Source organism: Aegilops tauschii, chromosome 7, assembly GCF_002575655.3.
Source record: "Aegilops tauschii subsp. strangulata cultivar AL8/78 chromosome 7, Aet v6.0, whole genome shotgun sequence".
NCBI lineage: Eukaryota > Viridiplantae > Streptophyta > Magnoliopsida > Poales > Poaceae > Aegilops > Aegilops tauschii.
The window spans coordinates 609,245,716-609,256,508 of record NC_053041.3 but is presented as its reverse complement, the minus strand read 5'-3'; the positions used below and the strand labels follow the sequence as shown (position 1 = coordinate 609,256,508).

The following is a 10,793-nucleotide window of genomic DNA, read 5'->3' as shown; positions in this document are numbered from 1 at the left end:
GTGGCTCATCCACCTTGTGAATGATCTGAACCCGAAGATGCTCACCGACGATCTGGTGGTTTTGGTGCGCCACCACCTTCACCACACCCAGCTGATCACCAAGAGCCCAGCAGAAGGCCTCAGCCTTGAGTGGCACTGGCAACCCATGGATTTGTACCCAGACCAAAACAGAGACCAGGCACACGTCCACGGGGTTGGTATTCCCGTCGAGCGCCGCGATCAGCACGGCGTTGTTCCTGAAATGCCACGGGCCAGCCCGAAGCACGTGCTTGAGGTCGCCCTCCTCCGAGAATTTGTTGACGAAGCGCCTGTCCTTGCCCTCGACCCGCTGAGCCACCGCATTGCCCCGCAGCTTCCAAGGGCCGCGAAGAGCGCCAACAACCGCCCTTGGGTCGATTGAGTACGATGAGAGTACTCTAGCCACCACAAGTTTCCCTGCCACCGCGCGCATGGTGGCTTCCAAGTCGATGACGAGAGATTGTTGGCCGGCTCTAGAACCAGCGAACACCTTGCTCTTGCCCGCCCTTCGGAGAGGAGGCGGAGCCACCGCCACCGCCACCGACGCGAAGCCGAAGGAGGCCGACGGCGTAACAGAGAGGGCCATGCCAGACGGCCCTCCCACTGCAGCCCCCGGCTGGCTCCTAGTAGGCTGAGTGACCATCTGAGACAGATGCGAGATGGCCACCCCACTAGCCTGAACCAGGGCAGCGTGCTGAACGTCATGAACCACAGACCGGTCAAGGCCAGCACCCACCTCAGCCGCGGTGCCAGCACCCCCGACCGCAGCGCTCCCCTCCGCCTCCGCCTGAAGGTGCTCCACTCCACGGAGGAGAGGCCACCCAACTCCCAGGCGCGAGCGCTCCCCTCCAGACCCCGGCCCTCGGCCGGCGGCAGCGCCGCCACCATGCCCGCTCACTCCCAGATCGCCCCTCTCATTGCCAGAGCGCTTCGGTCAACGGGTCGGAGGCGGAGACCGGAGAAGGAAAACTTGTATCATGAGGATTCTTGAAGGCATATATCATTGTAGGGAAACTTGGTCGTGTGTGATGATGGACCTTTAAAATAAAAATCATGGTGTCTCTTTTCTTGTAGCATGATGATTCTTTCCTTTACGTGATTCCTTTTTCTATATTATAAGCACTACAAAAAAGACACATCCGTGATATTACAACCCGAACAATAACTTTTTCTGTCATCGATGTGACACTTCCATCATGAGAATTATGACAAAAACACGTATCATCATAGATGTGGTGGGCTCCTACTTCTATGAAAAAATTATGACAAAAAATGGATCTTTTGTCCTGGGCGGGCCGGAGGCGCACCTGCATGATATTCTTTGTGCCATCAGTTACGTAAATAGTCGTGGTAGAAGTGAGGACGGAGAATTGTTTGGAGATTTTTCGGTATACAGTGAGTGGTCGGGCACGAGCAATGCAGAGGTTTACACATTTTTCTCATACACGTGCGTATGCGAGCCCTTCGCTAACTGAACTCGAGCGAGCCGTTCGCTTACTGAACCTGATCGATCAATCCCTCGCACCTACTACGTACTAAGCATGAGGGATTGATCCCTCGCATGTAGTATTGAACACGAGCGATCGATCTTTCTCGGTAGGTACTGAACCGATCGTTCCCTCGCTGATAACTGAACCCTAGCGATACCTGCCCTGTTAACTAAACCCGTGCGATTGACCCCTTCGCTGCTTACTGAACCCGAGTGATTGTTGCGAGCGAGACTCGTGCGTGTACGTAGTTTGCTGGCCCGATCGAGCGATGCGTTCGAGACGTGTGTTGACCTAGCCGGTTGGTTGTCTCTCGATGAACAGTCCCCATTGTTAGCTGCCGTGCATCTGATACATAGATCGAGTCGAGACCAGCAGTCGGTTGGATTGATCCAACCCAGACGTGTTGACCTAGCTGGTTGGTTGGTTGTGGATTAAAAAAATGAGAATTTGAAAATAAAATGTTTGTGGATTCAAAAAATCTTTGTGATTTTATAAAAAAATGTTTGCTTATTCAAAAAATGTTTGAAATTTTGAAAACAAATGTTCCGGAAATCATAAATTGAAAATGTTAATGAAATTGAACAAAATTGTGCCAATTAAAAAATATTCAAGAATGGGAAAATATCCTAAAAATTCAAAAACTGTTCACAAAATATTTTATTCATTTAGAAAATGTTCGTTGATTCAAAGAATGATCATACATTTCGATAAAATGTTCGTTAAATCAAAAAATGTTCGTCAATTTCAAAAATTGTTCCACCAATTTCCAAAACAATATTCGTCCATTCTAGAAATGTTCGCCGATTCAAAAAAATTGTAAAAAAAAGTTCACATTTTACTTGGACAAGATGTACTTGTCTGGCAAGTAATGTCGATGGATGGGGAGGGGCGCTCCTTGTGCAACTTAAATATGAGAGTCTCCGGCATCCATGTGGTGTCACTAAAAGGCGCCTTGCCCTAAAGTATTCCATATAGTAGGTGTAACATGCTTGTGTCACCAGCAGCTGAACCATAATCTCCCACATGATTTTTTGTCGTTGTTGCCGATAACAACATTTTGTGCAGTGCCAGATCCGCATGTGGAGGACTTGAATAAAAAAAAGGTATATGGCCATATTCTTGTGGTATGCTCATGACATTTAATTGCCATCGCCTTAATATGGCAGCTAGACGTGCTCATATTCTTTCACGATGATGGTGACCACCTTAATTCGGCATGCATGTATGAAGGTGTGTCATATTCTGCGATGATAATGATGTGTGTTGTCTTATGTTACGCATACGCATGGACGTAATACCAACAAGTGCGACGCCAGATGTCCACAAGCTTAATGTACCCCAAAGGATGATGGTAGTATTATTACTGGTGATCAGCTGGCGCCGCGCGTGTCATGGTTACACATAATGGCTTGAACGTTGAAAGAGAGTTTTGCTATATACGCGCGATAGAGTACAGCACAACACATGCCCACCATTAATTGCAAGCACGCTGACATCTCAACGTCTCAACATCACACATTGCATGTGCATTTACTACGTGCATTATCATTCTGTGTTGTCGTTTGCTCTTTGCTCAGCATGAATACATGATGGGAAAGTACAATACGAGATGCCCACAAGGTCTTCCAAAGTCTCAGACGCGTGATTATGATAACAAACATAATCACAGAGCTGGCTCCCGTGCCATGCTCACCGGCACCGTAAAAAATGGCTTGGGAAAGTAGGAGACGTGGGAGCTCCGGGAGCCGAGTGGTAAACACAAGACGCGCGTGCGCGCGCATGGCCGCACGAGCAGCGTCACGCGGCGCCGACACTTGGCAGCGGCAGCGCGCGCGGGATGGGTATGTGTTGATGACCTGAATGTGACGGGGCACTACTCTGCCGTAGACGCATACACTCAGCTACCTCGGACTTTAGAAGACACTCCGATGTTGGTATGTCTTACACGACCGTGTGTTTTCTAGAGGTACACCATATTCATGCATTCTATTTTAAAATTGCATCTACAAGTGTTTTAGGGCTAAGTGTATATGTGTAACTTGACTATCGAAATTGCATCCTCACTGAACTCATGTTTCTCAAGGTTTGCAAATATCCAATTGTAGGGCAAAGTTTGTTTACAACCAATGATCTGGCTAGCCCATATTTGGCATAACCACTTCTTACAAAAACTAGTGGAGATAAGCCAGGTAGTTTGTTTGTAAACTGATTAATAGCTAATATTTTGTGCTCACCCATACACTACTGGTAAGAAAAACTTTCCCATGAAACTAACCATGCTCTTAGTCTGCTAGACCCAGGAAGAATCTGGTTCCTCTTATTCTAGAGTCTCTTGCTAACTCTGCTCGTCTCGTGCATCGTGGGACCATATAGTAATGGTGCGGGCGACTATGCACTTCAAGATAATGAACAGCTACAAGCAAATCTTTTCCTAATGCCTCCCAAATCTAACATATTTGTAGTAATGTGCGTATGCTATAATGTCCGTTCTATATTCTGTTGAAACATGACTTTAGTAGAGTAAAATTGAGGACAATTGTCTTGAGGAGTAATGTATCCATAGCGGCTAGCTCACTTGAGATGAATAAAACCTATATGTATCTCTCTTCACTCTATTCCCTGCTAGGTGATCATTACAAGCCAGGGTGGATTTGAGCTATATATACACTTGTTTGGTCAATGGGAGCAAGGAAGAAATAAATGCAGTAATAATTCGTCACACTAGTCATCACCCCATGCACCTGCACAGTCTAGCTATTATTTGGATACATAATAATTAACAGAATTATATTAACATGCATAACGTAGGATGTTAAATTTCAGATGGTATCATAATACTGGACAATTGATAAGTTATTTGAAACAATGATAACAAACAATGACCACATGTATTTGTTTACTTTTCTAACTTCATGCACATGGGTACATGTTTTTTTTGGTGGGATGCCGAATCCTTTTTTCGAAAGTAAGTTGTGTCTTTTTATAAGCCAGGACTTCTAATAGATCTTTACCATCAAATTATGTGTAGTCTCATTGTGTGTTGTCGTTTGCTCTTTGCTGGGCATGAATACATGATGGGCAAGTATGATATGAGATGCCCACAAGATATTGGAAAGTCTCAAGCGCATGATGATGATAACAAACATAATCACCGAGCTGGCTCCCGTGCTACGGTCATCGGCACCAGCAAAAATGGCATTGGAAAGTTGGGGACCTACGAGCTCCGGGAGCCGAGTGGTAAACACAAGACGTGTGCGCATGGCTGCATGTGCAGCGTCACATGGCGCCGACACTCGGCAGCGGCAACGCAAACAGGATGGGTACGTGTTGAGGGCTTGGATGTGAGCATTACACTGTTGTGGACGCATACACTCAACTAGCTCGAACAACCGGATACGCGACCCCCGCGCCCTCTCCCTAGCGGCTCGGGGTAGAACCATAGCCGCCGCCACTATGTCCCCTGCTCCTTTTCGTCTCATCGTCCTCCAATGCACTCGGTGAAGCCAGGGCCGGCCTTCAGGAACGCGGCGTCAAGTACTTCCCTATTCGGCGCGTCAAATGTGTGTGGCAAGGTGTCCGGCGTTGAGGCGTCTCCCAGACAGGAAGGCGGAGCGGCAAGCGGCAAGTGCACGACGACTTTTTTGATGGATTTTCCTTGCGGCTTGCCCTCAGCAGTAGGCACTCCGCAACCTCGCAAGAATGAGTCCCCGGCAGTAGGCACCGGATCTGAAGACTCATTGGTGACCACCACATCCACCGATGTAGTGAGATAGCACTACCACATGCCGCAACCTGCTCAGAACGTCAGTTTGCCCGGTAGCAGTACCTACTGGCAAGGATCTCATCATTGACAACATGCTTTAAGATCCGAGCCATGGACAACTATTATTCCCGTCTTTCTATTATTCAAATTGAATACTAGACATAATACAACTATGGGCCCCAAGCATTTGTCCTTGATATGGCAGGGATGAAAGCATTGTGACAGTACCCACTGTCTCTCTTCTCTCACATATAAATCCATCCTTTTATTTCACCTTCACTAAATTAAATCATCAATACCATTTGAAATATAAGTTCGTTTTTGAAAACAATTTATATTTGAACTCCTGCCACCAAGACCTTTAGAACTAGAACAATATTGGATATATTTCAAGCACATTTAATTTTCAGCATTTCACATTTCGTATGTTGAACAAACTGATTTTACTAGAAAAATTGAAACAAACCTTTTTCACTATGAATATGTGAAACAAACCCATTTCGCTAGAAATCTATTTAACCCAATTATATTTCAGATACATGAAAAACCTGTTTCACATACACTAAAAATGTGCAATTGAAATAGATATGACATTTAAATGTGTCACACAAAATATAATTGTAATATAGGTTCAGAAATTGTGAATTAGTATTGTGAAACAGATTATTTTTGAAATGTGAAATAAATTCTAAAAAATGTGCAATTGAAATAGATGTGATTTTTATGATGATTTTTTTACAAATGTGTAACAGTTTACTCCAAAAGAGTGAAATATGTTATTTCAACAATGTGTAATAGAAATAGATGTGATTTTGTTGAAACAAGCTAGTGGAAAGTGAAATGTTGGTTCTGAATTGTAAGAGTAACTACAAAAAGTGAAATTTAAATGTATCATTGTGAAACTGATTATTTGGAAGTGTGTAACAGTTTATTTCAAAAGAGTGAAATATCTGTTTTGAAAATTGTGCAATTGAACTAAATGTATTTTTTATGAAACAAGCTAGTGAAAAGTGAAATATATGTTCTGAATTGTGAAATAGTAACTACAGAAAGTGAAATTGTTTGTATCATTGTGAAATTGATTATTTTTAAAATGTGAAATATGCGTTCGAGTTTAAACATGATTGAAAAATATCAAAGATTGATCTCATTTTAAAGGTTTCAACGCAAGGGGTTTAAATATAAAAAAAGCTTCAAAAACTAATATATGGTTTAAATTATATGGATGTTTTAACTTAGACAAAGTGAAAGAAATGGTTGAACTTATTGTGTGGGAGAAGAGAGAGAGTGTTCCGTCATATTGCTGCCATACATGCATGTAGAGTACAGCTGTGGGGGGCAGATGCTGAAATATCAATATTCTTTAAACATGAGAAACCATTATACAACATGGAAAGAGAATATACGATGTTGGATGGCAATAGCTGATTGGTGTACCTACCAATACCCCGTATTTTTTCACTTTAGCAACCTGCTCATCATCCTAGGAAATCGATCTGAGGCCGGACCACCACACACATCGAAGCGAGCTAGCGGCGTGTCTTATTTTCCTTGCTATTGTTTCTTCTTATAAACCATGTGTTTTCGATCCGGGAAACTGCATTCTATTAACAAGTGCTTATAGAAATTAAACCAACTTTATCTTTAGCAGACATTCCCTTGGTTTCAATAACATTTTTGGGAAAAATAAAACCATCTACATCTGAAACCAGATCAAAGTTAATAAATCCTTTTTTTGTGCCGTTGGCGGGAAGCATTTCTGCTACCTTAGTAAGGTGACTAGAGCCCTTGTTTTTACTTTTAGTTTTTAGTGTTTACTTTGTTTTGTCCTTAGTTTATCTTTATGCAAGTTTATCAATAACTAAAAAAGATGGACGCCGATAACGTCCACACGTGTGGGCGTTAAGGGGCACACGTTTTGTGTGGTGTTTAAGAGGACCAACCCACACGCCTACGTGTGGGCAAAACAACTAGCGCCCACACGCTTCTTTTTTCATCGCGGTCCCTCTCACACGCCTACATGTGGAAAAAAATGGATAACGCCCACACGACCTCTTTCAGCCACCTACCTCACGGTCCCGCACGCCCCGCGTGACAGTCACCACGCGTCCCCGCAGTTGTCATGGTCCGGACCCTCTTCAATGTCTGTTTAACTGCAGTTGCCATGTCGCTGAACTATAGTTGCCATGTCGGATAACTACAGTTGCCATGGTTGCTCAACTGCAGTTGCCATCTCAGGTCAAGTGTCAAATGCCATTTTGAACAACTGCAGCTGTTGCCATGTATGGTCTGGTTTACTATAGTTGCCATGATTTGAAAACTTTAGGGGTTGCCACCTACTAACACTAGGCAGTTGCCATGTATGGTCTGGTTTACTACAGTTGCCATGATTTAAAAATCTTAGGAGTTGTCACCTACTAACACTAGGCAGTTGCCGTGTAGCGCTACAAAGAGACATGGCAAAATAACATGTTTCGGGTAAAGAGAGAGTTGCCATCTACTTACAAGCACACTAGGGCAGTTGCCGTGTACCCCGCAAAACACATGGCAACTGACATGTTCGGATAAAAAAAATAGAGTTGCCATCTGCTTACAAGCACACTAGGGTAGTTGCCATGTACACTGCAAAACACATGGCAACTGGCAGCTTTGGGTGTGGGAGAGGAGACGGGCGTGTGGGCGAGATGGCAAATGCCCACACACCAGCCCTTGTGCGTGAGTGAAAACAGACATGTGGGCGAACTGCTAAACCCCACACACCGGCCCTCCCGTGTGGTGAAACGGACGTGTGGGCGACCGGATGAATGCCCACACACCAGCCCAGTCCCACGTGGCACCACAAACATGTCAAGATTCGTGCAACCACAAACGGACGTGGATCCACGCGTGTGGGCGAGATGCAAACGACCACACGTGTGGGCGTTAATATTTCTGAAAAAGATTTGCATTATGGCTAACAAAAAGCTTGGGGAGTTTGCAGCTCTAGATGAAGATTTTATGCGTGCACCTATTGCACAACCTGCAGTTGCAGTTCAACAATTTGATATTAAATCTCACATTGTTAGTTGTTACCATGGTTCAGTAAAACCAGTTCGGAGACTCTACTTCTGGGAATGCAGGTACGCATCTACAAACTTTTACTACTATTTGTTTTCATGGAGAAAAGACAGCACGTTACAGTGAGTCAGTGACTGTTATACAATTTTTCTGCAGTACGTAATTCCCGGCACCATTTTATCAAGCTATCTAGCACGGATGCACGGAACATACCTTGAATTCAAACTGCACACGCATGCACGATTTAAGCAACTTTTTACACTCTCTAATAACTTTCTTTTGAAATAACACATAATTCCTGGCACCATTTTCTCTGCTGATCTACAAAGAGTAGTCTCTTCACTCAACTAGCTAGGTGCCTAGGTAGCAAGCACCATAGACATATACCAATCTGACCGCCTAGAAGAACAAGGCAAATCCTGATCTATATATTTCTTCACCGCTCTGCTCAGGGCAAAGTTGTGCCTGTTTCCTCCCTGATCATCTTGGAGAATGTTTTTCTTACTGCAGAGGCACTGGCACAACACTACCACATACTTAATCATGCCCCTTTGTAAGTGCGCACCGAGACCAAAGCATCACTGCTGACCCTGCATGCCAAATGAGCAAGTTATTACTTACACACTGAAAATTACCAATAAATGGAAGCAAGCAACTAGATTGTCACGTACCTGCCGAGAGATGGAGCTGGATCTTTGCACGGCTTCCGATAAGTGGCGGAGCACGTCGACCTGAGCGCGCAGGTGCACCGCGTAGTCCATGGCCTCGCGTAGCAGGGTGGCCTGGTCAACGGCGGCGTCCCGGCCTCCCGGTATCACGTCCCTCAGCGCCATAGTCCTCGTCCTCAACAGCCTCCTCGCAACAGCGCCAGCACCAGCACGACCTGATCTAATCCAGCTCCTCTTCCGCCGGCAGCACCTGCTCACGATTGTCCTGCACCTCTGCATCTTGCACGCGCCGGATGATGGTGAGGCGCCCGCTTCGGAGGCTAAGATGGCACTGGGCCACCTTGCGTCGGTGCGGGTGGCACAGCGCGCGGCCGCCATGGCGACGTTGGCATAGAACTTGACGGCGAGCTTCCTCTCGTGGAGGTTCATGGCGCTGCTGCCGAAGGATGTGCTCGTACGTGCATGGAGCTGGAGGCCCAAGAGGAGGTTCTTGAGGAATGCTTGCTTGAAGGACTTGGTGCTTGTGTTAGGGCCTTGCATTGGTTTTATGTTCTGTGTGTTTGCTTGAGCAGAGTCAAGTACAGATGTACTTGCCGGTGGTAAGTAATAGTAATGTCGATGGATAGGTACTAGAAACAGGGGCGCTCCTGCTGCTTAAATAAGACTAGTCTTCGGCATGTGGTGTCACCAAGATCCTAATCTCAATGATGTACATGCTGTCGGCGATCGCCTTAATACAGCAAGCAGGCGTGTGCTCATATTCTTCCGTGATGATGATGTGTTGTCGTACACTAAGCATGGACGTAGAACGGACAAGTACGGCTTGAGATGTCCACATGCTTAAGGTCTCCCAAGCTCATAATGGTGTACATAGATTCCCCAGTGTTTATCGAGTAAAATGGTTTGAAAAGTAGAGGAGTTGGCTGGTACGGGCGTTACATGCACGCAACGCAAAACATCATACATTTTTCGACAAAGAAAATATATTAATATCACGAAAATAACATCATACATTTTTCGGCAAAAAATATATATTAATATCATGAAGATACTAATTACACACGGCCTTTACATCAACGAAATATCGCAAAGATGCACACAGTCTGAAAAAGAAAACAAAAAAAGTAAGAAAAAAAAATAAAGGCCATCCATAGTGATCAACTCCTCTCAGCAGCAGCACACAAACCACCATCAAAGACAACACCCGAAAAACAAAAAAGGTCTTCGAAAGCGACACCTCCAAGAAGGTAACAATGCACAAGCGCCGCAGTCGTCCAATCCAAGATTTTAGATTTTTCATCCTAAGAAAGTCTGACCTCTCAAAACAAAACATCATACATGCCAGCTAATGTACGTAGACATTTCCTAGGTGTCGATCTCGTATCAAAAGCATGATGCATCATCACGCATTGCATGTGCGTTTACTAAGTAGTATTATCATTGTTTACTACGTAGTGTTACCATTGTGCGTTGTGGTATGCTGGGTATGACAGTATGGATACAAGATGGACACGTACAATCCAAGATGTCCACAAGCCTGCTTAGGGTCACGTACTTGAAGCCTCAAGCGCATGATGATCGATGATAACAAACATATAATCACTGAGCTGGCTACCGTCTCATGGTCACACAAGAAAAATGGCTTTGCAATGAACCGGAGGGAAAGACAAGACGCGCGCACATGGCCGCACATGCAGCGCCAGGGGCAGCGAACAGGATGAGGATGTGTCGACGTGCATGCGAAGCAGCTGATGCATGGTGTAGTCATGTAGGAGTAAACAACATTTTTTTTGGCGG

At 45.0% G+C, this 10,793-nt stretch overlaps 1 protein-coding gene across 1 annotated transcript; it reads right to left on the bottom strand.

The window, feature by feature from the left end:
* Positions 1–8,715: 8,715 nt before the first annotated feature.
* LOC109785239 (transcription factor IBH1-like 1) lies at positions 8,716–10,197 on the bottom strand. Its single transcript, XM_020343846.3, has 2 exons — positions 9,000–10,197; positions 8,716–8,918 (listed from the first exon to the last, which is right to left on the bottom strand). Exons 1-2 carry the CDS (start codon positions 9,534–9,536, stop codon positions 8,907–8,909), a joined length of 549 nt encoding a protein of 182 aa, XP_020199435.1. The 5' UTR covers positions 9,537–10,197; the 3' UTR covers positions 8,716–8,906.
* Between the last annotated feature and the right edge of the window lie 596 nt (positions 10,198–10,793).